The sequence below is a fragment of the Sebastes fasciatus genome, chromosome 16, assembly GCF_043250625.1.
Source record: "Sebastes fasciatus isolate fSebFas1 chromosome 16, fSebFas1.pri, whole genome shotgun sequence".
Classification (NCBI taxonomy): Eukaryota; Metazoa; Chordata; class Actinopteri; order Perciformes; family Sebastidae; genus Sebastes; species Sebastes fasciatus.
The window spans coordinates 188,111-215,908 of NC_133810.1; the positions used below are offsets into that span (position 1 = coordinate 188,111).

At 38.3% G+C, this 27,798-nt stretch overlaps 1 protein-coding gene and 1 long non-coding RNA gene across 8 annotated transcripts; one reads left to right on the forward strand and one right to left on the reverse strand.

Moving 5' to 3' along the window:
• Positions 1-1,301: 1,301 nt before the first annotated feature.
• Positions 1,302-21,431, forward strand: fam53c (family with sequence similarity 53 member C). 7 transcript variants are annotated; one of them, XR_012590481.1, is made up of 6 exons: positions 1,302-1,670; positions 15,545-15,900; positions 16,217-16,274; positions 16,586-17,595; positions 19,303-21,267; positions 21,322-21,431. XR_012590481.1 is itself a non-coding variant. In XM_074612262.1 (5 exons), exons 3-5 carry the CDS (start codon positions 16,268-16,270, stop codon positions 19,600-19,602), a joined length of 1,317 nt encoding a protein of 438 aa, XP_074468363.1. In that variant the 5' UTR covers positions 1,302-1,670; positions 15,545-15,900; positions 16,217-16,267; the 3' UTR covers positions 19,603-21,431. The 7 variants fall into 7 exon arrangements, 1 of the variants encoding a protein (XP_074468363.1); XR_012590484.1 differs by having other exon boundaries at positions 21,349-21,431; XR_012590482.1 differs by lacking the exon at positions 1,302-1,670 and adding an exon at positions 1,677-1,807.
• Positions 18,596-19,296, reverse strand: LOC141753514 (uncharacterized). Its single transcript, XR_012590487.1, has 3 exons — positions 19,083-19,296; positions 18,885-18,993; positions 18,596-18,715 (listed from the first exon to the last, which is right to left on the reverse strand). It is a non-coding gene; the product is annotated as an uncharacterized LOC141753514 (long non-coding RNA).
• Positions 21,432-27,798: the final 6,367 nt, after the last annotated feature.

Below are 27,798 nucleotides of genomic sequence, written 5' to 3' on the forward strand. Positions count from 1 at the left end.
AGTGTATATAGTATCTATAGTGTATCTATAGTGTATATAGTATCTATAGTGTATCTATAGTGTATATAGTATCTATAGTGTATCTATAGTGTATATAGTATCTATAGTGTATCTATAGTGTATATAGTATCTATAGTGTATATAGTATCTATAGTGTATCTAGTATCTATAGTGTATATAGTATCTATAGTGTATCTATAGTGTATCTATAGTGTATATAGTATCTATAGTGTATCTATAGTGTATATAGTATCTATAGTGTATCTATAGTGTATTTAGTATCTATAGTGTATATAGTATCTATAGTGTATCTATAGTATCTATAGTGTATCTATAGTGTATCTATAGTGTATATAGTATCTATAGTGTATCTATAGTGTATATAGTATCTATAGTGTATCTAGTATCTATAGTGTATCTATAGTGTATCTATAGTGTATATAGTATCTATAGTGTATATAGTGTATCTATAGTGTATATAGTATCTATAGTGTATATAGTATCTATAGTATCTATAGTGTATCTATAGTGTATATAGTATCTATAGTGTATCTATAGTGTATATAGTGTATCTATAGTGTATATAGTATCTATAGTGTATCTATAGTGTATCTATAGTGTATATAGTATCTATAGTGTATATAGTATCTATAGTGTATCTATAGTGTATATAGTGTATCTATAGTGTATATAGTATCTATAGTGTATATATAGTGTATATAGTATCTATAGTGTATCTATAGTGTATATAGTATCTATAGTGTATCTATAGTGTATATAGTATCTATAGTGTATCTATAGTGTATATATAGTGTATATAGTATCTATAGTGTATCTATAGTGTATATAGTGTATCTATAGTGTATATAGTATCTATAGTGTATCTATAGTGTATATAGTGTATCTATAGTGTATATAGTATCTCTAGTGTATCTAGTATCTATAGTGTATATAGTATCTATAGTGTATCTATAGTGTATATAGTGTATCTATAGTGTATATAGTATCTATAGTGTATCTAGTATCTATAGTGTATATAGTATCTATAGTGTATCTATAGTGTATATAGTGTATCTATAGTGTATCTATAGTGTATATAGTATCTATAGTGTATCTAGTATCTATAGTGTATATAGTATCTATAGTGTATCTATAGTGTATCTATAGTGTATATAGTATCTATAGTGTATATATAGTGTCAGGTGGTGTTGAAGTGTAGCCCCGCCCCTCCTCCTCGCGCCTGGCACCGTAACTGTTATTTATGAATGCTGCCGCTCTGCCGCTCTGCCGCTCTGTTCGCCGCCGCTCTGCCGCTCTCCCGCTCTGTTCGCCGCCGCTCTGACTGTGCCGCTCGCGGGCGTGTGCGCGCAGCTCCGTTATTATGATGTTTTAATGATCACAACAGAACCGGACCCTGATCCTGATCCCGATCCCGGTCTGAGGCTGGTTCCGGACTCCACGGTGTCTCTCTGGATCCACCGTTACCTCACTGATCACACTGATACCGGGTCAATACACAGCACCAGCACCAGCACCGAGCGGTACCGACGGCTACCGACCGTCTGCTGCATCACCGGAGAGCCTCTACCGGAGCCTCCACCGGAGCCTCTACCGGAGCCTCTACCGGAGCCTCCACCGGCCCGTCAGACCGGGAGCTGCTGCCCGACCAGGTGAGCCTCCAGCCGGCTGAGAGAGAACTGATCCACCGTGTCTCTGTGATCCTCCAGGCGGCTCACAGAGCCCGCAGGCCGGCAGCACTCTGCCCCATCACCCGGTACCACCACCGGGAGACCCACCGGGAGACCCGGTAAACCCACCACCACCGGGAGACCCAGCGGGTCCGGTGGTGGTGGGTTTATTCATTAGAACCTCATTCAGGTTAAACCTGGAGGAGCGACGACAACCGGGAACATCCCGGTTATTTACCGGGTTTGTTTTGCAGCTAACGGCGGCTAACGGCTTCTAACGGCGGCTAACGGCTTCTAACGGCGGCTAACGGCTTCTAACGGCGGCTAACGGCTTCTAACGGCGGCTAACGGTAGCTAACGGCGGCTAACGGCTTCTAACGGTAGCTAACGGCGGCTAACGGCTTCTAACGGCGGCTAACGGTAGCTAACGGCGGCTAACGGCTTCTAACGGTGGCTAACGGCTTCTAACGGCTTCTAACGGTAGCTAACGGCGGCTAACGGTAGCTAACGGCGGCTAACGGCAGCTAACGGCGGCTAACGGCTTCTAACGGTAGCTAACGGCGGCTAACGGCTTCTAACGGCGGCTAACGGCTTCTAACGGCGGCTGACGGCGGCTAACGGCTTCTAACGGCGGCTAACGGCTTCTAACGGCGGCTAACGGCGGCTGACGGCGGCTAACGGCTTCAAACGGCGGCTAACGGTAGCTAACGGCGGCTAACGGCTTCTAACGGCGGCTAACGGCTTCTAACGGCGACTAACGGCTTCTAACGGCGGCTAACGGCTTCTAACGGCAGCTAACGGCGGCTAACGGCTTCTAACGGCTTCTAACGGTAGCTAACGGCGGCTAACGGCTTCTAACGGCTTCTAACGGCAGCTAACGGCGGCTAACGGCTTCTAACGGTAGCTAACGGCGGCTAACGGCTTCTAACGGCTTCTAACGGTTTGTAACGGTAGCTAACGGCTTCTAACGGCGGCTAACGGTTTGTAACGGCGGCTAACGGTTTGTAACGGCGGCTAACGGCTTCTAACGGTGCTAACAGCCTGCTAACGCTGGGCAGGTCAGCTAGCCCCGTTAGCCGCCGTTAGCTAGCTGCTGCTGGGTGCAGCGGGCTAGCGGCCGGTGAGGCTCCGTATTAGTCCCGCAGACACACCGAGCCTCCCCGGCCGGGTCTCCGGGTCTCCGGGTCTGTGTGGTGGATCGGTCAGTCAGTCTGGTGTTTGGTGTTTGGAGGTGTTGTTCCGACCTTGAGAGTAATAACATGATGACATGTTATTACTCTATGTTATTAATGTGTTATTAAGCTCTAAAACCACACATCTGTTATTAATGTGTTATTAAGCTCTAAAACCACACATCTGTTATTAATGTGTTATTAAGCTCTAAAACCACACATCTGTTATTAATGTGTTATTAAGCTCTAAAACCACACATCTATATTAATGTGTTATTAAGCTCTAAAACCACACATCTATATTAATGTGTTATTAAGCTCTAAAACCACACATCTGTTATTAATGTGTTATTAAGCTCTAAAACCACACATCTATATCATTAATGTGTTATTAAGCTCTAAAACCACACATCTATATTAATGTGTTATTAAGCTCTAAAACCACACATCTATGTTATTAATGTGTTATTAAGCTCTAAAACCACACATCTGTTATTAATGTGTTATTAAGCTCTAAAACCACACATCTGTTATTAATGTGTTATTAAGCTCTAAAACCACACATCTGTTATTAATGTGTTATTAAGCTCTAAAACCACACATCTATGTTATTAATGTGTTATTAAGCTCTAAAACCACACATCTATATTAATGTGTTATTAAGCTCTAAAACCACACATCTATATTAATGTGTTATTAAGCTCTAAAACCACACATCTATATTAATTTGTTATTAAGCTCTAAAACCACACATCTATATTAATGTGTTATTAAGCTCTAAAACCACACATCTATATTAATGTGTTATTAAGCTCTAAAACCACACATCTATATTAATGTGTTATTAAGCTCTAAAACCACACATCTATATTAATGTGTTATTAAGCTCTAAAACCACACATCTATATCATTAATGTGTTATTAAGCTCTAAAACCACACATCTATATTAATGTGTTATTAAGCTCTAAAACCACACATCTATGTTATTAATGTGTTATTAAGCTCTAAAACCACACATCTATATTAATGTGTTATTAAGCTCTAAAACCACACATCTATATTAATGTGTTATTAAGCTCTAAAACCACACATCTATATTAATGTGTTATTAAGCTCTAAAACCACACATCTATATTAATGTGTTATTAAGCTCTAAAACCACACATCTGTTATTAATGTGTTATTAAGCTCTAAAACCACACATCTATATCATTAATGTGTTATTAAGCTCTAAAACCACACATCTATGTTATTAATGTGTTATTAAGCTCTAAAACCACACATCTATGTTATTAATGTGTTATTAAGCTCTAAAACCACACATCTATATTAATGTGTTATTAAGCTCTAAAACCACACATCTATATCATTAATGTGTTATTAAGCTCTAAAACCACACATCTATATCATTAATGTGTTATTAAGCTCTAAAACCACACATCTGTTATTAATGTGTTATTAAGCTCTAAAACCACACATCTATATCATTAATGTGTTATTAAGCTCTAAAACCACACATCTGTTATTAATGTGTTATTAAGCTCTAAAACCACACATCTGTTATTAATGTGTTATTAAGCTCTAAAACCACACATCTGTTATTAATGTGTTATTAAGCTCTAAAACCACACATCTATATTATTAATGTGTTATTAAGCTCTAAAACCACACATCTGTTATTAATGTGTTATTAAGCTCTAAAACCACACATCTATATCATTAATGTGTTATTAAGCTCTAAAACCACACATCTATATCATTAATGTGTTATTAAGCTCTAAAACCACACATCTGTTATTAATGTGTTATTAAGCTCTAAAACCACACATCTGTTATTAATGTGTTATTAAGCTCTAAAACCACACATCTATATCATTAATGTGTTATTAAGCTCTAAAACCACACATCTGTTATTAATGTGTTATTAAGCTCTAAAACCACACATCTGTTATTAATGTGTTATTAAGCTCTAAAACCACACATCTATATTAATGTGTTATTAAGCTCTAAAACCACACATCTGTTATTAATGTGTTATTAAGCTCTAAAACCACACATCTGTTATTAATGTGTTATTAAGCTCTAAAACCACACATCTATATTAATGTGTTATTAAGCTCTAAAACCACACATCTATATTAATGTGTTATTACGCTCTAAAACCACACATCTATATCATTAATGTGTTATTAAGCTCTAAAACCACACATCTATATTAATGTGTTATTAAGCTCTAAAACCACACATCTATATTAATTTGTTATTAAGCTCTAAAACCACACATCTATGTTAATGTGTTATTAAGCTCTAAAACCACACATCTATATTAATGTGTTATTAAGCTCTAAAACCACACATCTGTTATTAATGTGTTATTAAGCTCTAAAACCACACATCTATATTAATGTGTTCAGCTCTAAAACCACACATCTATATTAATATGTTATTAAGCTCTAAAACCACACATCTGTTATTAATGTGTTATTAAGCTCTAAAACCACACATCTATATTAATGTGTTATTAAGCTCTAAAACCACACATCTGTTATTAATGTGTTATTAAGCTCTAAAACCACACATCTATATTAATGTGTTATTAAGCTCTAAAACCACACATCTGTTATTAATGTGTTATTAAGCTCTAAAACCACACATCTGTTATTAATGTGTTATTAAGCTCTAAAACCACACATCTGTTATTAATGTGTTATTAAGCTCTAAAACCACACATCTATATTATTAATGTGTTATTAAGCTCTAAAACCACACATCTGTTATTAATGTGTTATTAAGCTTTAAAACCACACATCTATATCATTAATGTGTTATTAAGCTCTAAAACCACACATCTATATCATTAATGTGTTATTAAGCTCTAAAACCACACATCTGTTATTAATGTGTTATTAAGCTCTAAAACCACACATCTGTTATTAATGTGTTATTAAGCTCTAAAACCACACATCTATATCATTAATGTGTTATTAAGCTCTAAAACCACACATCTGTTATTAATGTGTTATTAAGCTCTAAAACCACACATCTATATTAATGTGTTATTAAGCTCTAAAACCACACATCTGTTATTAATGTGTTATTAAGCTCTAAAACCACACATCTATATTAATGTGTTATTAAGCTCTAAAACCACACATCTGTTATTAATGTGTTATTAAGCTCTAAAACCACACATCTGTTATTAATGTGTTATTAAGCTCTAAAACCACACATCTATATCATTAATGTGTTATTAAGCTCTAAAACCACACATCTATGTTATTAATGTGTTATTAAGCTCTAAAACCACACATCTGTTATTAATGTGTTATTAAGCTCTAAAACCACACATCTATATCATTAATGTGTTATTAAGCTCTAAAACCACACATCTATATCATTAATGTGTTATTAAGCTCTAAAACCACACATCTGTTATTAATGTGTTATTAAGCTCTAAAACCACACATCTGTTATTAATGTGTTATTAAGCTCTAAAACCACACATCTATATCATTAATGTGTTATTAAGCTCTAAAACCACACATCTATGTTATTAATGTGTTATTAAGCTCTAAAACCACACATCTGTTATTAATGTGTTATTAAGCTCTAAAACCACACATCTGTTATTAATGTGTTATTAAGCTCTAAAACCACACATCTGTTATTAATGTGTTATTAAGCTCTAAAACCACACATCTATATTATTAATGTGTTATTAAGCTCTAAAACCACACATCTGTTATTAATGTGTTATTAAGCTCTAAAACCACACATCTATATCATTAATGTGTTATTAAGCTCTAAAACCACACATCTATATCATTAATGTGTTATTAAGCTCTAAAACCACACATCTGTTATTAATGTGTTATTAAGCTCTAAAACCACACATCTGTTATTAATGTGTTATTAAGCTCTAAAACCACACATCTATATCATTAATGTGTTATTAAGCTCTAAAACCACACATCTGTTATTAATGTGTTATTAAGCTCTAAAACCACACATCTGTTATTAATGTGTTATTAAGCTCTAAAACCACACATCTGTTATTAATGTGTTATTAAGCTCTAAAACCACACATCTGTTATTAATGTGTTATTAAGCTCTAAAACCACACATCTATATCATTAATGTGTTATTAAGCTCTAAAACCACACATCTGTTATTAATGTGTTATTAAGCTCTAAAACCACACATCTGTTATTAATGTGTTATTAAGCTCTAAAACCACACATCTATATTAATGTGTTATTAAGCTCTAAAACCACACATCTGTTATTAATGTGTTATTAAGCTCTAAAACCACACATCTGTTATTAATGTGTTATTAAGCTCTAAAACCACACATCTATATTAATGTGTTATTAAGCTCTAAAACCACACATCTATATTAATGTGTTATTACGCTCTAAAACCACACATCTATATCATTAATGTGTTATTAAGCTCTAAAACCACACATCTATATTAATGTGTTATTAAGCTCTAAAACCACACATCTATATTAATTTGTTATTAAGCTCTAAAACCACACATCTATATTAATTTGTTATTAAGCTCTAAAACCACACATCTATGTTAATGTGTTATTAAGCTCTAAAACCACACATCTATATTAATGTGTTATTAAGCTCTAAAACCACACATCTGTTATTAATGTGTTATTAAGCTCTAAAACCACACATCTATATTAATGTGTTCAGCTCTAAAACCACACATCTATATTAATATGTTATTAAGCTCTAAAACCACACATCTGTTATTAATGTGTTATTAAGCTCTAAAACCACACATCTATATTAATGTGTTATTAAGCTCTAAAACCACACATCTGTTATTAATGTGTTATTAAGCTCTAAAACCACACATCTATATTAATGTGTTATTAAGCTCTAAAACCACACATCTGTTATTAATGTGTTATTAAGCTCTAAAACCACACATCTGTTATTAATGTGTTATTAAGCTCTAAAACCACACATCTGTTATTAATGTGTTATTAAGCTCTAAAACCACACATCTATATCATTAATGTGTTGTTAAGCTCTAAAACCACACATCTATATTAATGTGTTATTAAGCTCTAAAACCACACATCTATATTAATGTGTTATTAAGCTCTAAAACCACACATCTATATCATTAATGTGTTATTAAGCTCTAAAACCACACATCTGTTATTAATGTGTTATTAAGCTCTAAAACCACACATCTGTTATTAATGTGTTATTAAGCTCTAAAACCACACATCTATATTAATGTGTTATTAAGCTCTAAAACCACACATCTGTTATTAATGTGTTATTAAGCTCTAAAACCACACATCTGTTATTAATGTGTTATTAAGCTCTAAAACCACACATCTGTTATTAATGTGTTATTAAGCTCTAAAACCACACATCTGTTATTAATGTGTTATTAAGCTCTAAAACCACACATCTATATTAATGTGTTATTAAGCTCTAAAACCACACATCTGTTATTAATGTGTTATTAAGCTCTAAAACCACACATCTATATTAATGTGTTATTAAGCTCTAAAACCACACATCTGTTATTAATGTGTTATTAAGCTCTAAAACCACACATCTGTTATTAATGTGTTATTAAGCTCTAAAACCACACATCTGTTATTAATGTGTTATTAAGCTCTAAAACCACACATCTGTTATTAATGTGTTATTAAGCTCTAAAACCACACATCTATATTAATTTGTTATTAAGCTCTAAAACCACACATCTATATTAATGTGTTATTAAGCTCTAAAACCACACATCTATATTAATTTGTTATTAAGCTCTAAAACCACACATCTATATTAATGTGTTATTAAGCTCTAAAACCACACATCTATATTAATTTGTTATTAAGCTCTAAAACCACACATCTATATTAATGTGTTATTAAGCTCTAAAACCACACATCTATATTAATTTGTTATTAAGCTCTAAAACCACACATCTATATTAATGTGTTATTAAGCTCTAAAACCACACATCTATGTTAATTTGTTATTAAGCTCTAAAACCACACATCTATGTTAATGTGTTATTAAGCTCTAAAACCACACATCTATATTAATGTGTTATTAAGCTCTAAAACCACACATCTATATTAATGTGTTATTAAGCTCTAAAACCACACATCTATATTAATGTGTTATTAAGCTCTAAAACCACACATCTATATTAATGTGTTATTAAGCTCTAAAACCACACATCTGTTATTAATGTGTTATTAAGCTCTAAAACCACACATCTATATTAATGTGTTCAGCTCTAAAACCACACATCTATATTAATGTGTTATTAAGCTCTAAAACCACACATCTGTTATTAATGTGTTATTAAGCTCTAAAACCACACATCTATATTAATGTGTTATTAAGCTCTAAAACCACACATCTGTTATTAATGTGTTATTAAGCTCTAAAACCACACATCTATATTAATGTGTTCAGCTCTAAAACCACACATCTATATTAATGTGTTATTAAGCTCTAAAACCACACATCTGTTATTAATGTGTTATTAAGCTCTAAAACCACACATCTGTTATTAATGTGTTATTAAGCTCTAAAACCACACATCTATATCATTAATGTGTTATTAAGCTCTAAAACCACACATCTATATTAATGTGTTATTAAGCTCTAAAACCACACATCTATATTAATGTGTTATTAAGCTCTAAAACCACACATCTATATTAATGTGTTATTAAGCTCTAAAACCACACATCTATATCATTAATGTGTTATTAAGCTCTAAAACCACACATCTGTTATTAATGTGTTATTAAGCTCTAAAACCACACATCTGTTATTAATGTGTTATTAAGCTCTAAAATCACACATCTGTTATTAATGTGTTATTAAGCTCTAAAACCACACATCTATATTAATGTGTTATTAAGCTCTAAAACCACACATCTGTTATTAATGTGTTATTAAGCTCTAAAACCACACATCTATATTAATGTGTTATTAAGCTCTAAAACCACACATCTGTTATTAATGTGTTATTAAGCTCTAAAACCACACATCTATGTTATTAATGTGATATTAAGCTCTAAAACCACACATCTATGTTATTAATGTGTTATTAAGCTCTAAAACCACACATCTATATTAATGTGTTATTAAGCTCTAAAACCACACATCTATGTTATTAATGTGTTATTAAGCTCTAAAACCACACATCTATATCATTAATGTGTTATTAAGCTCTAAAACCACACATCTATATCATTAATGTGTTATTAAGCTCTAAAACCACACATCTATATCATTAATGTGTTATTAAGCTCTAAAACCACACATCTATATCATTAATGTGTTATTAAGCTCTAAAACCACACATCTATATCATTAATGTGTTATTAAGCTCTAAAACCACACATCTATATCATTAATGTGTTATTAAGCTCTAAAACCACACATCTATATCATTAATGTGTTATTAAGCTCTAAAACCACACATCTATGTTATTAATGTGTTATTAAGCTCTAAAACCACACATCTATATTAATGTGTTATTAAGCTCTAAAACCACACATCTATGTTATTAATGTGTTATTAAGCTCTAAAACCACACATCTATGTTATTAATGTGTTATTAAGCTCTAAAACCACACATCTGTTATTAATGTGTTATTAAGCTCTAAAACCACACATCTGTTATTAATGTGTTATTAAGCTCTAAAACCACACATCTATGTTATTAATGTGTTATTAAGCTCTAAAACCACACATCTATGTTATTAATGTGTTATTAAGCTCTAAAACCACACATCTATATTAATGTGTTATTAAGCTCTAAAACCACACATCTATATTAATGTGTTATTAAGCTCTAAAACCACACATCTATATTAATGTGTTATTAAGCTCTAAAACCACACATCTATGTTATTAATGTGTTATTAAGCTCTAAAACCACACATCTATATTAATGTGTTATTAAGCTCTAAAACCACACATCTATGTTATTAATGTGTTATTAAGCTCTAAAACCACACATCTATATTAATGTGTTATTAAGCTCTAAAACCACACATCTATATTAATGTGTTATTAAGCTCTAAAACCACACATCTATATTAATGTGTTATTAAGCTCTAAAACCACACATCTATATTAATGTGTTATTAAGCTCTAAAACCACACATCTGTTATTAATGTGTTATTAAGCTCTAAAACCACACATCTATATCATTAATGTGTTATTAAGCTCTAAAACCACACATCTATATTAATGTGTTATTAAGCTCTAAAACCACACATCTATGTTATTAATGTGTTATTAAGCTCTAAAACCACACATCTATGTTATTAATGTGTTATTAAGCTCTAAAACCACACATCTATGTTATTAATGTGTTATTAAGCTCTAAAACCACACATCTATATCATTAATGTGTTATTAAGCTCTAAAACCACACATCTATATCATTAATGTGTTATTAAGCTCTAAAACCACACATCTATATCATTAATGTGTTATTAAGCTCTAAAACCACACATCTATGTTATTAATGTGTTATTAAGCTCTAAAACCACATCTATATCATTAATGTGTTATTAAGCTCTAAAACCACACATCTATGTTATTAATGTGTTATTAAGCTCTAAAACCACACATCTATGTTATTAATGTGTTATTAAGCTCTAAAACCACACATCTATATCATTAATGTGTTATTAAGCTCTAAAACCACACATCTGTTATTAATGTGTTATTAAGCTCTAAAACTACACATCTGTTATTAATGTGTTATTAAGCTCTAAAACCACACATCTATATTAATGTGTTATTAAGCTCTAAAACCACACATCTATATTAATTTGTTATTAAGCTCTAAAACCACACATCTATATTAATGTGTTATTAAGCTCTAAAACCACACATCTATATTAATTTGTTATTAAGCTCTAAAACCACACATCTATATTAATGTGTTATTAAGCTCTAAAACCACACATCTATATTAATTTGTTATTAAGCTCTAAAACCACACATCTATATTAATGTGTTATTAAGCTCTAAAACCACACATCTATATTAATTTGTTATTAAGCTCTAAAACCACACATCTATATTAATGTGTTATTAAGCTCTAAAACCACACATCTATGTTAATGTGTTATTAAGCTCTAAAACCACACATCTATGTTATTAATGTGTTATTAAGCTCTAAAACCACACATCTATATCATTAATGTGTTATTAAGCTCTAAAACCTCACATCTATGTTATTAATGTGTTATTAAGCTCTAAAACCACACATCTATGTTATTAATGTGTTATTAAGCTCTAAAACCACACATCTATATCATTAATGTTATTAAGCTCTAAAACCACACATCTATATCATTAATGTGTTATTAAGCTCTAAAACCACACATCTATGTTATTAATGTGTTATTAAGCTCTAAAACCACACATCTATATCATTAATGTGTTATTAAGCTCTAAAACCACACATCTATGTTATTAATGTGTTATTAAGCTCTAAAACCACACATCTATATCATTAATGTGTTATTAAGCTCTAAAACCACACATCTATATCATTAATGTGTTATTAAGCTCTAAAACCACACATCTATGTTATTAATGTGTTATTAAGCTCTAAAACCACACATCTATGTTATTAATGTGTTATTAAGCTCTAAAACCACACATCTATATCATTAATGTGTTATTAAGCTCTAAAACCACACATCTATATCATTAATGTGTTATTAAGCTCTAAAACCACACATCTATGTTATTAATGTGTTATTAAGCTCTAAAACCACACATCTATGTTATTAATGTGTCATTAATGTGTTATTAATACATGATGTTTATGTACAGGAACCCACGATAACATCCCGGGAGAACTCCATCAGTGTGTGTTAGCATCACTCATTCAAAACAATAGGACGTGTTAGCATCAAGCTAACAGCAGAGAGGAGGCTCAGCTCAGGCTGCACAATGGCCTCCACAGCCAGGCACAGGCATCAGCTAGCATCACCTAGCATCACCTAGCATCAGCTAGCATCACCTAGCATCAGCTAGCATCACCTAGCATCACCTAGCATCACCTAGCATCACCTAGCATCAGCTAGCATCACCACCTAGCATCAGCTAGCATCAGCTAGCATCACCGAGCATCAGCTAGCATCACCGAGCATCAGCTAGCCTCACCGAGCATCAGCTAGCATCGCGTAGCATCACCAAGCATCACCTAGCATCACCTAGCAACAGCTTGCATCACCAATCATCACCTAGCATCAGCTAGCATCACCTAGCATCACCTAGCAACAGCTTGCATCACCTAGCATCAGCTAGCATCAGCTAGCATCACCTAGCATCACCTAACACCCACTGGTTTAACTGGTTTAACACCAGTACCAACACACACTGGTTTAACTAGTTTAACACCAGTAACAACACCCACTGGTTTAACTGGTTTAACACCAGTAACAACACCCACTGGTTTAACTGGTTTAACACCAGTAACAACACCCACTGGTTTAACTGGTTTAACACCAGTAACAACACCCACTGGTTTGACCTGTTAAACACCAGTAACAACACCCACTGGTTTAACTGGTTTGACCTGTTAAACACCAGTAACAACACCCACTGGTTTAACTAGTTTAACACCAGTAACAACACACACTGGTTTAACTAGTTTAACACCAGTAACAACACCCACTGGTTTAACTGGTTTAACACCAGTAACAACACCCACTGGTTTAACTGGTTTAACACCAGTAACAACACCCACTGGTTTAACTAGTTTAACACCAGTAACAACACCCACTGGTTTAACTAGTTTAACACCAGTAACAACACCCACTGGTTTAACTAGTTTAACACCAGTAACAACACCCACTGGTTTAACTAGTTTAACACCAGTAACAACACCCACTGGTTTAACTGGTTTGACCTGTTAAACACCAGTAACAACACCCACTGGTTTAACTGGTTTGACCTGTTAAACACCAGTAACAACACGCACTGGTTTCACTGGTTTGACCGGTCCAGGGAGTCTTTAGGGGGAGATAGCAGGTCAACAGTAGATGTCACATAGAAGTGGTGAACATCATCTGAAAACTGGAGCCTGAAGATTAATTAGAGATGCTGCTCAGCACTGAGGGTCACGATGTTCTAGTCATTAATCAGAAATAAACATGAATTAATTCATTAATATCAATAGAGAAAGTGTATCAGGGTTTAGATCATGATGATGGAAGTATCTGATGGTCATCCCCATGCTCTATTATGTCTCATAATGTTGGGGTTGATGTCCATTTGTTCCACAGATTTGGTGCTAAATTTAACCATTTTTTTACCACTGGAGAATTGATAAAAAATGATCAATAATCCCTCCAGAATACCACATTAAGACACCAAGACCTTGAGGTATAGGGGTGTAAGAAAGTATTGCAATATTGTTTTGTGATACCGTATTGATTTTTAATCAATAGTTTACATCCAAAGATTAATCAGTCAATATTTAATTTAATCTACAAAGAGATAACTAATCTATTAATTGACAAATTGTTTCAGCTGTAATAGAAATAGTGATATAATTCCCTTTTTTATTCCAAATATTTCAACATCACCACTTTTAGAGATCTCCATGTGATCCTGTCTGCTTATTGAAAGACCACATGTGAGCCCCCAGGTCCAGCCTGGTGTAAACAATCGGCGTACAAATAACACGACTCATTTCACCTGATATTGCTACGCATCTTTTAGTTTTGTGTCATTTCACACCGAGGCAATATTAGACGCCCAGAGCAGGAAGTCAGGTGACGTGGTATAAAGAGCGAGGAGATCGGGGTGGATGAAGGGCTGGGCAATATATTGATATTATATATCAATATTGTGATATGAGACTAGATATCGTCTTAGATTTTGGATATGGTAATATTGTGATATATCATAAGTGTTGTCTTCTCTTGGTGTTAAAGGCTACGTTACAGTAAAGTGATGTAATTTTCTGAACTTAGCAGACTTTTCTTTCTTTTCTATTATTTGTTTTTTACATGTCGTCATTACATCCACATTACTGATGATTATTCATCACAAATATCATTGTGTAAATATTTTGGGAAAGGACCAATCAACCCTACAATATCGTCACAATATCGCTATCGAGGTATTTGGTCAAAATTGATTTAGATTTTATGCACATCGCCCAGCGCTAGGTGGATGGACGTGTCCAACAAACAGGACTTTGACCCAGGAGACCACTGGTGCCCCGTGTGAGGCAACGTTGACCCACACTGGTGCCCCGTGTGAGGCAACGTTGACCCACACTGGTGCCCCGTGTGAGGCAACGTTGACCCACACTGGTGCCCCGTGTGAGGCAACGTTGACACGATTACGTTGACTACTTCACTTACATATGTAACCTAATTTACATAACAAACGTACATGTTTTAACCCAAACCCTGATTTTTTGTCCCTAAACATCCTAAATAATGTTAACCAGGTTTTTAAATCTGCGTCTGTATGTGATGACACATGAAGCTTAAAGTGCGTAGACATGAGACGCGACATGTCCTTAAAGTAGTGTGCTGTTTATACGCCTTCCCCTGAAATGATGTCTGACAGGTTTACTTGAACATATGTGACTCTACAACACTCATGTGCGTCTCTCCGTGCTGTCCAGGTGCGTTGCCGGGGGCAACAGCTGACTGACGATGTCCTTGTGAGAGTGGGCGGGGCTACCTGGCCCTGAGGTAAGGAGGAGGAGGTGTCTCAGCCCTCAGCCCCTCCCCCCTCGCCTCCTGCAACAGACCGAACAGACGGACGCACAGACGGGTGTGGCTCTCCCCTCCCTCCTCCTCTTCCTCCTCCCCGCTCTCTCCTCCTCCTCCTCCTCTCCCCATCTCCACCCTCGGCCCCGCCCCCGTCTCCACCCTTGCACCCGCCCTCCGCCACCATGACGCGGTCACACTGCTGCTGGAGAGCCTGAGGAAGCAGACTCTGGAAGGCGACCCTGCTCAGCCAGGGGACTTCTACCTGGTGAGTTAGGGTACCAAACGCAGTAGGATACAGTAAAGACACATAGTAAAGAAACATAGTAGAGTACAGTAAAGACACACAGTAGAGAAACATAGTAGAGTACAGTAAAGACACACAGTAGAGAAACATAGTAGAGTACAGTAAAGACACACAGTAGAGAAACATAGTAGAGTACAGTAAAGACACACAGTAGAGAAACATAGTAGAGTACAGTAAAGACACACAGTAAAGTAACATAGTAAAGTACACTAAAGACATGCAGTAGAATACAGTAAAGATTGTTGGTCTGTTTAAACTCTGTCTTTTTGTCTTTCAGTCCCTGCTGGACCCTAAAACCCTGGCAGAGTGCTGGCGCCCAGATGGCTTGATGCCTGGTGAGTGATTCAGGATCACCTGAGATCTGATCACCTGAGATCAGTGATTACCTGAGATCAGTGATTACCTGAGATCAGTGATTACCTGAGATCACTGATTACCTGAGATCCGATCACCTGAGATCACTGATCACCTGAGATCACTGATTACCTGAGATCTGATCTTCTTTAATTAAATCTGTCATGTAGTGTTTGACTTCCTGTCAGTGATATATCTGATTTCTCTGTTATGAGTAAATGAAAACTTGATCCTACATTTCCCATGATGCATATGACTGATCTGATCATGTGACCTGTGTGTGTCCTTTCAGAGAGCAGCTACTGGCAGCTGTGCCCTCCCTCCAAGTCTGGCCTTCAGGGGGGGTTACTGAGCTCTAGTTTCCCCCCCGGACCCGTGCCCCTGGTGCCCCCAGATGCTCACCTGCAGGAGGGGGGCGACCCCCTGGACGGCGACCCCTCTCAGCCTCAGCAGCACCGCCCCCTGGCGCCCAGCACCTCAGCGTCCGAGCTGTCCCTCCCCGGAGCGCCGGTGCCCCCCCCTGGCCCCGGGCCCCCTCCGCCTCCTCCCCCACCCCCCAAACGCCACTGCCGTTCGCTGTCGGTGCCCGAGGACCTGTCGCGCTGCCGCTACACCTGGCGGCCCAGCGCCTCGCGGGTCTGGACTCCTGTCAGTCGCCAGCAGTGCCACGGGGGAGCGGGGGTCGGGGTCACGGGTGGGGGTGCGGGGGCGGGAGGAGGAGGTATAGGGGCGGGTGTGGCGGGAGGAGGAGCCTGTCCTCTCCGCGCTCCCAGCTCCTCTCTGAACTCCTCGCTGCACTCCTCATCCAGCCCCACCTTCTTCAGCCTGGCGCTGTCTCCGGACTCGCCGCTGCCCTGGAGCTTTCCCTGGGATCCCAGCGAGGCGGCGGCGGGGGGAGGAGCCTGCTGCTGCTTCTTCCCCTCCCCCTCCTCCTGCTCGTCCTCCCCCTCCCCCCTGCACCCGCCTCCCCCTCCTCAGAGGCGTTTCTCCCTCTCCCCCGTGCTCATCAGAGACTCTGCAGCCTCCACCTTCCTGCCTCCACCTCCCGTGCCGAGCCACGCGGTCCCACGTCCGCCGAGCTGCTCGGCCGTGGCTGGAGCGGCCGCGGGGGTCCCGGTGCCCGCCTCGCCCTCCTCGGCCTGCAGCACGCCGTCGTCTCTGCGCCGCAGTCTGCCGCCGCAGCTGCCGCGCTGCCACTCGCAGCCCTGCGACCTGCTGCTGCTCAAACCAGGTCTGAAGAGACGCCGCGACCCCGACAGACCCTGCGCCCGACCCGTCCTCGACTTCACCAAGATGACTCAGGTACTGTCCTCTACCTAACAAGTATCGTCCCCTACCTGTCCTCCAACTGTCCTCTACCTAACAAGTCCTGTCCTCAAGTCCTGTCCTCTACCTAACAAGTCCTGTCCTCTACCTAACAAGTCCTGTCCTCTACCTAACAAGTCCTGTCCTCTACCTAACAAGTCCTGTCCTCTACCTAACAAGTACTGTCCTCTACCTGTCCTCTACCTAACAAGTCCTGTCCTCTACCTAACAAGTACTGTCCTCTACCTGTCCTCTACCTAACAAGTACTGTCCTCTACCTAACAAGTACTGTCCTCTACCTGTCCTCTACCTAACAAGTCCTGTCCTCTACCTAACAAGTACTGTCCCCTACCTGTCCTCCAACTGTCCTCTACCTAACAAGTACTGTCCTCTACCTGTCCTCTACCTAACAAGTCCTGTCCTCTACCTAACAAGTCCTGTCCTCTACCTGACAGGTACTGTCCACTGGGATAATGTACAGCGAGCCGGTCATTGTTGTGAAATAAACCCCTTCAGGGCGATGCCGCATCGCTGTACATTATCCCGCTTAATACACGGCTACTTACTGAAGATATCAGAACTGTGTCCATAGCAACGGTCTGTTATACATATCAACGGTCTGTTATACGTAGCAACAGTCTGTTATACGTAGCAACGGTCTGCTATACGTAACAACGGTCTGCTATACGTAACAACGGTCTGCTATACGTAGCAACGGTCTGCTATACGTAACAACGGTCTGCTATACGTAGCAACGGTCTGTTATACGTATCAACGGTCTGTTATACGTAACAACGGTCTGCTATACGTAACAACGGTCTGCTATACGTAACAACGGTCTGCTATACGTAGCAACGGTCTGTTATACGTATCAACGGTCTGTTATACGTAACAACGGTCTGCTATACGTAACAACGGTCTGCTATACGTAACAACGGTCTGCTATACGTAACAACGGTCTGTTATACATAGCAACAGTCTGCTATACGTAACAACGGTCTGCTATACGTAGCAACGGTCTGTTACACGTAGCAACGGTCTGTTATACATATCAACGGTCTGCTATACGTAACAACGGTCTGCTATGTCTGCTATACGTAACAACGGTCTGCTATGTCTGCTATACGCAGCAACGGTCTGTTATACGTAGCAACGGTCTGTTATACGTAGCAACGGTCTGTTATACGTAGCAACGGTCCGTTATACATAGCAACGGTCCGTTATACGTAGCAACGGTCCGCTATACGTAGCAACGGTCTGCTATACATAGCAACGGTCTGTTATACATAGCAACGGTCTGTTATACATAGCAACGGTCTGTTATACATATCAACGGTCTGCTATACGTAACAACGGTCTGCTATGTCTGCTATACGTAACAACGGTCTGCTATGTCTGCTATACGTAGCAACGGTCTGTTATACGTAGCAACGGTCTGTTATACGTAGCAACGGCCTGTTATACGTAGCAACGGTCCGTTATACATAGCAACGGTCCGTTATACATAGCAACGGTCTGTTATACATAGCAACGGTCTGCTATATCTGCAGTGAGCTGATCAGGTTTATTGGTATCAGCTGGTAATATTGAGCTCTAGTAATCTTCTTCTTCTTCTTCTTCTTCTTCTTCTTCTTCTTCTTCTTCTTCTTCTTCTTCTTCTTCTTCTTCTTCTTCTTCTTGACCTTCGTCCCGCCGCTCCTGCAGACGCGCAGCATCGACCCTCAGTGTCTGGAGCGCGGCGGCGGCAGGCTGGCCTGCGGCGGTGACGTCTGCATGGGCATGGAGTCCTTCATGGGCGACTTCCGGGGCTCCTGCTCGCCGGCCGAGTGCCTGGGAAGAACCAGCATCGGGCCGCTGAGCGAGAGTGACGAGGAGTGCCACGAGGACGACGACGAGGATGACGACGACGGCGAGGAGGAAGCCGAGGAGCGCGAGGCGGCGCAGCAGGCGGTGTTTGAGAGGGATTGTACAGAACTGGACTTGAACTTAATAGAAGAAAACTGAGGCGTTTGTAAATGGAAGGCTGTTCTCTGTTTTTACTTTAGTTTGGGTTGATCTGAAGCCCCGCCCCCTTCCCATCGCCCCGACACTCCACGCCTCCTTGCCACCAATCAGCAAGGCTCTCAGGAACAACACCTTCTCTCATTGGATGAGCTGGGTAAAGGAAGCTGATTGACGACGACAGTGATGATGTGACTACCGGCGGTAACGACTCGGCGCTGTGCCGAGAGGGGGATCCCTCCTGCATCTGACCTTCACCTACCGGCGTGACCTCCGGTTGGTCCTGCTAGCTTCATGCTAACACGCTAACACGCCAGACCGGCGGTGCAGGTACCTGAAGCCCAGATGCAGAGCTTCCCCTCCCTCCTGGACTCAGACCGTCCAGGTGCGTCTCGGCGTCCAGGTGTCTTCCAACACACAGCTGCTGAGTCTCTGTAAAACACTACAGTCTGATGAGGCCGCCGCCGCCGCCGCCAGCGCCAACCTGACACGCTATCACCACGTCCACCACGCAGTCCACCACGCAGTCCACCACGCAGTCCACCACACAGTCCACCACACAGTTCAGTATTCCCTGTGAACGCTACCCGTCACAGTCATGTGACCACAGCGTGGTGGTGATGCGTTCAGGTTGGCTGCGGTGTGGTGGCGTGGCGCCTGTCAGGCCTCACTGAGGGCAGGTAGCCACTGATGCTGTTGTTCACCTGAGTGTTCACACATTCCTGTCACACACCTGTCACTACACACACTCATCACTCACCTGTCTCCGCGTGTGTGTGTGTGTGACATCATCAACCCCCGGTGGTCATGTGACTCGTGTCCAGATTGAATCCAGATGATGTCATTTATAAACAGCCGCCGGTCTGAAGCGGCTTTATGAGGTGGTAACGCTCATTTAAATCTTCCTGTCTGATTATTATTATTATTATTATTATTATTAATACAAAGATAAATAAAGAAGCAAAAGTTCAAACAGAAATATCAATTCATTAATGTCTATATTTATTTATTCCATTATTTATTTAATTTAATTTAATTTAATTTTATTTTATTTTATTCTATTTATTTATTTATTTATTTTCTGCCCGGTTCCTCCACAGAGAGAAGTTCCCTGGTCCTAGTCAGGCATTAATACTCACTGTTTTATTATCAACATATTATTTAATTTTCCATGAAAGAAAAGTTATGAATGTTGTAAATTATAGAAAGAAAGAAAATCCGAGCCGGCTAAGAGAAGAGCAACGAGTGCATCTTTATTAATAGTCAAATGAATAATAGAATACGTGTTAATAAGTGGGCTGCTCGGTATGAAGTTAATCTGGTGATGATACCATACCCATAAGTTCCACTTATTAAATCAGAATACTAAAATGATTTGATTTACTTTGTGAAACATAAAAATGTTTTTCTACCAAAAAATAAACTTTTCATCATAAACAGAAACAGACAAAAGTTCAATATTAAATGATGATGAATCAGTCAATGCAAACACTGCAGTTCTCAATACTATTAACAATACTCTATACCAATAATAATACTCTATTAATAATAATACTCTATGTTAACATGAATACTTTTCCTTTATATAATTAATGTACAGAAGGTGTGGGATGTTTTTATTCTCTATCTGGATTCAATCTGGATGCTGAAGCTGCACAGAACCACCAGGTGTGAATGTGATGTCAGAACCACCAGGTGTGAATGTGATGTCAGAACCACCAGGTGTGAATGTGATGTCAGAACCACCAGGTGTGAATGTGATGTCAGAACCACCAGGTGTGAATGTGAAGTCGTCTGAAAAACACTCGCAGGTTATGATGATGTGATTTTTTTTATTTTTTTATTTCCTCCCAATTTTTGCTTGAAACTCACTAAAAAAAGAACAAAACTTTACGTTGAAGGTCTGTGAACCTTTTACAGTGTTCCACTGAGCGTCCGGCTGCCCCGCTGCATAAAGTAACACACCTGTTGTCCAGACTTTGGCTTTTCTACTGAGAATCATTCTTCACATTCCAGCGGATCATTTCAAATCCTCATTTCTATAAAACTCAACCAGATAATCCGTCACATTCGGTGTTTCGTTTTACTGATTTGACACCGTTGAAAACTAGAAGGTCGAATGATCTCAAAATGTTACCGAAAGGGAAAAATCAATTTTCAGATCCGCTCCAAAGTTCAGCGGGTTGTTCCTCGGTCCACGCTGCACCCGTCCACCAAGTTTCATGAGAACCAGACCGGTAGTTTCTCCTCAATCCAGCTGACAAACAGACAAAGAAACCCAACATATAACCTTCTCTGTTGTGATGCATTCAAGGACACTTTGACGTCTTAGAACTGATGGTCAGCTGCGGAAAAAAAACAACATCTGAGAAGAAGACAATCAAGAAGTAAACGGGAACATTATTCAAAGATCATGTTTAAAAAGAAAACGTGTGTTTGGTCGTTTAAGTTGAGCCGACAACTCTCGGATGTCGAAACGTCCCTGAATGCACCACAGCGAGAAAATTAGAGTTCTGATTTAATAACTAAAAAGTAGAGACGTCTAAACGTTGGCTGTGATGGATCATCGTCATTTATAATTGTTACATTTTGAGATCTTTGTTGAAACTCAACAGTGTAAAAGGTTGTTTTGTGTTAGCGAGTTGTTTCGTTCGGAGGTTTCGGTTTGTGTGATTGTGTCTTCTTCTTCTGTCTGATATCAGAACTCATCCGTCACGTTGTTGAGCCGGAAAAATGTAAAATGTTGAACTGAGAAACATCCTCACTGCTCTCTTAAAGGACCAGTTCAACATTTTGAAGTAGAGCGAGACGTTCAGGTGGATGTCAGTCAGTGTTTGTGTGTAGAATGGAAGCAGGAGTCAAGACGTGGTTAGCCTAGCTTAGCATAAAGACTGAGCACTACCAAACGTTTGTCAGGTGAGGTGTTGAGCTGTGTTTATATTCATCTGAACATCTCACTCTGAGAGAGAGGAAGAGAATAAGACTACCAAAATGTTGAACTGCTCCTTTAAGATAAGGTTAAAGTTTGCTATAAGCTAGCTTGTTAGCTTCACGTGCTGTCCACTAGAAATTCTATCTAAGCTAAAAAAAAACGTGACTCATTTCACCCAAATTTACCAAAACAATTGAGAAAGAAAAAACTGACATTTAAAAAACAAACGTGTCCAGAAATGTCCCCGTTACGCACATATACGAACACAATGTCCCCGTAACGCACATATACGAACACAATGTCCCCATAAACACATATACGAAAACAATGTCCACGTAACACATATACGAACACAATGTCCCTTTATCACACACATATACGAAAACAATGTCCCTGTAACACACACACGTATACGAACACAATGTCCCTGTAACACACACATATACGAACACAATGTCCACGTAACACACATATACGAAAACAATGTCCCTGTAACACACATATACACATGGTGTCCCCGTAACACACACATACACATGGTGTCCCTGTAACACACACATACACATGGTGTCCCCGTAACACACGTATACGAACACAATGTCCCTGTAACACACACATACACATGTTGTCATCGTAACACACGTATACGAACACAATGTCCCTGTAACACACATATACACATGGTGTCCCCGTAACACACATATACACATGGTGTCCCCGTAACACGTATACGAACACAATGTCCCTGTAACACACACATACACATGGTGTCGCCGTAACACACGTATACGAACACAATGTCCCTGTAACACACATATACACATGGTGTCCCCGTAACACACGTATACGAACACAATGTCCCTGTAACACACACATACACATGGTGTCCCCGTAACACACATATACGAACACAATGTCCCTGTAACACACAGATACACATGGTGTCCCCGTAACACACACATACACATGGTGTCCCCGTAACACACATATACGAACACAATGTCCTTGTAACACACACAGTATCCCTGTAACACACACAAACACATAAGGCATCCCTGTAACACGCGTATACACATGGTGTCCCCGGACCACACATACACATAAGGCGTCCCCGTAATGCACAATGTCCCTGTACCACCCATAAACAAACCTCCCGCTCCACACTCCACCTCCTGGTTGGTCGGTTGTTTCTGTTGATCGCTCCATGACGCCCAACATAAGCCTTAACTGAACATATTCTATTATTCTGTAAATGAAAACGTTGAAAAGAGAAAAAAGAAAAGAGGAACCAGTGGAGGAGGAGGAGGAGGAGAGGAAACGTGTTCTGTAGCTGTTGAATCTTTAGTCCCTCTGTTCTTTACTTTCTGCTGTTCTTTCTTAATATTTCTAATCGGATGTCTGAGCGTGACGAGGAGTCGGCGATGACGATGAACGCATCGTGTTTAAAAGATGAACTAGCTTCCGGACGGAGGAGAAGGAGGAGCGGTCGTCGTGTACAGAGTTAGCGGAGAGACTCGGACATCTCTTGTCTTTTAGAAATAATGTTTTTTATTGTATGTGATTAAAAAAAGAACAACGACAACACGGCAACATTTGAAAAGCAGTTTGTGAATAAATTAAGTTTATTGAGAATTATTTTACAAAGAAAGGGGAGAACTGGTGTCCTGTGGTTATTCTCTATTCTCATCGCTGACGGATCATTTTAGACTACGGTCTCCATTCAAGTCAAACTTTATTAGTAGAGACCAGCGGTCAGCAGCCTTTACTATCTAAAGAGCCCAAGACCAGTCTGGAGCCGTAAATCATGTGATCACTGTGATGAAGGTAACTCAGTTTATAGTCTCAGTATATAGTATATCAGTCTAATGCAGTGAGGGACAAACACACAATGGACTACGGAGTATTAGGACCACATTGAGGGAAAACACATCTGAGATTTACACAATGAAGTCACAATATTACCAGAATAAAGTCATAACTTTACGAGACAAAAAGTTGTAATATGAGAATAAAGAAAATATCACGTAAAATGACTACTTTATAATATTATGACTTTATTCTCTAAATCTCAGGTTTATTATTTTCCTCAATGTGGCCCTAATACTCCGTCGTACCGTCGTACCGTCGTACCATAGACCTACAACAATGATACATAAACATGAAGATGTAAACAAAGAACAGTTATTCATTTCCATGTTTAATAATCCACAGAGCCTCTGGAGAGGGTTAGAGGGTTCAGGGTTAGAGGTTAGAGGGTTGAGGTTAGGGGGTTAAGGGTAGAGGTTGAGGTTAGAGGGTTGAGGTTAGGGGGTTGAGGTTAGAGGGTTGAGGTTAGGGGGTTAAGGGTAGAGGTTAGAGGGTTCAGGGTTAGAGGTTAGAGGGTTGAGGTTAGAGGGTTAGGGGGTTGAGGGTAGAGGTTGAGGTTAGAGGGTAGAGGTTGAGGGTAGAGGGTTAGGGGGTTGAGGGTAGAGGTTGAGGTTAGAGGGTTAGGGGGTTGAGGGTTGAGGTTAGGGGGTTGAGGTTAGAGGGTTAGGGGGTTGAGGGTAGAGGTTGAGGTTAGAGGGTTAGGGGGTTGAGGGTAGAGGGTTAGGGGGTTGAGGGTAGAGGTTGAGGTTAGAGGGTAGAGGTTGAGGTTAGAGGGTTAGGGGGTTGAGGGTTGAGGTTAGGGGTTGAGGTTAGAGGGTTAGGGGGTTGAGGGTAGAGGTTGAGGTTAGAGGGTTAGGGGGTTGAGGGTTGAGGTTAGGGGGTTGAGGTTAGAGGGTTAGGGGGTTGAGGGTAGAGGTTGAGGTTAGAGGGTTAGGGGGTTGAGGGTAGAGGGTTAGGGGGTTGAGGGTAGAGGTTGAGGTTAGAGGGTAGAGGTTGAGGTTAGAGGGTTAGGGGGTTGAGGGTTGAGGTTAGGGGTTGAGGTTAGAGGGTTAGGGGGTTGAGGGTAGAGGTTGAGGTTAGAGGGTTAGGGGGTTGAGGGTTGAGGTTAGGGGTTGAGGTTAGAGGGTTAGGGGGTTGAGGGTAGAGGTTGAGGTTAGAGGGTTAGGGGGTTGAGGGTAGAGGTTGAGGGTAGAGGGTTAGGGGGTTGAGGGTAGAGGTTGAGGTTAGAGGGTTAGGGGGTTGAGGGTAGAGGTTGAGGGTAGAGGGTTAGGGGGTTGAGGTTAGGGGGTTGAGGTTAGAGGGTTGAGGTTAGAGGGTTCAGGGTTAGAGGTTAGAGGAGCTGAAGAGACGCAGGATGATGATCTCTGATCTAGAACATTTAAAATCAGCTACATAATATTCTATAGAATATGATATAGAATATGAATGAATCCTCAGAAAACAACAATCAACTCAGAACAGGGTTCAACGTAGATGTTTGTTTGAACCTGAATCTACTTTGTAGTCCATTTATACTTTACTAATAGTTTTTTTTATTAGCAGTTAATAATAATAATAAAGACCAAAGTTCATTTTCATGTTTAATCTTTATTTCACTAAATGAATGTGTAGATTTGATCACATGGTCTAAAACCTCGACTAAACTCCTGTTCATAACAACTGAACCGCTCGCTGGCCCTTCAGCTCAGAACCCTCTGCTGGATCTGAACCCTCCTACATCATACTACATACTACATACTACATACTACATACATCATACAGTATATAATACTACATACTACATACTACATACATCATACAGTATATAATACTACATACATCATACAGTATATAATACTACATACAGTATATAATACTACATACTACATACATCATACAGTATATAATACTACATACTACATACATCATACAGTATATAATACTACATACTACATACAGTATATAATACTACATACATCATACAGTATATAATACTACATACTACATACATCATACAGTATATAATACTACATACTACATACAGTATATAATACTACATACATCATACAGTATATAATACTACATACATCATACAGTATATAATACTACATACTACATACATCATACAGTATATAATACTACATACTACATACATCATACAGTATATAATACTACATACATCATACAGTATATAATACTACATACTACATACATCATACAGTATATAATACTACATACATCATACAGTATATAATACTACATACTACATACATCATACAGTATATAATACTACATACTACATTCATCATACAGTATATAATACTACATACATCATACAGTATATAATACTACATACTACATACAGTATATAATACTACATACTACATACAGTATATAATACTACATACATCATACAGTATATAATACTACATACTACATACATCATACAGTATATAATACTACATACATCATACAGTATATAATACTACATACTACATACAGTATATAATACTACATACTACATACATCATACAGTATATAATACTACATACTACATACATCATACAGTATATAATACTACATACTACATACAGTATATAATACTACATACATCATACAGTATATAATACTACATACATCATACAGTATATAATACTACATACTACATACATCATACAGTATATAATACTACATACATCATACAGTATATAATACTACATACATCATACAGTATATAATACTACATACTACATACAGTATATAATACTACATACTACATACAGTATATAATACTACATACATCATACAGTATATAATACTACATACTACATACAGTATATAATACTACATACTACATACAGTATATAATACTACATACATCATACAGTATATAATACTACATACTACATACAGTATATAATACTACATACTACATACAGTATATAATACTACATACTACATACATCATACAGTATATAATACTACATACTACATACATCATACAGTATATAATACTACATACTACATACAGTATATAATACTACATACTACATACAGTATATAATACTACATACATCATACAGTATATAATACTACATACTACATACATCATACAGTATATAATACTACATACTACATACATCATACAGTATATAATACTACATACTACATACATCATACAGTATATAATACTACATACTACATACATCATACAGTATATAATACTACATACTACATACAGTATATAATACTACATACTACATACAGTATATAATACTACATACTACATACATCATACAGTATATAATACTACATACTACATACATCATACAGTATATAATACTACATACTACATACAGTATATAATACTACATACTACATACAGTATATAATACTACATACATCATACAGTATATAATACT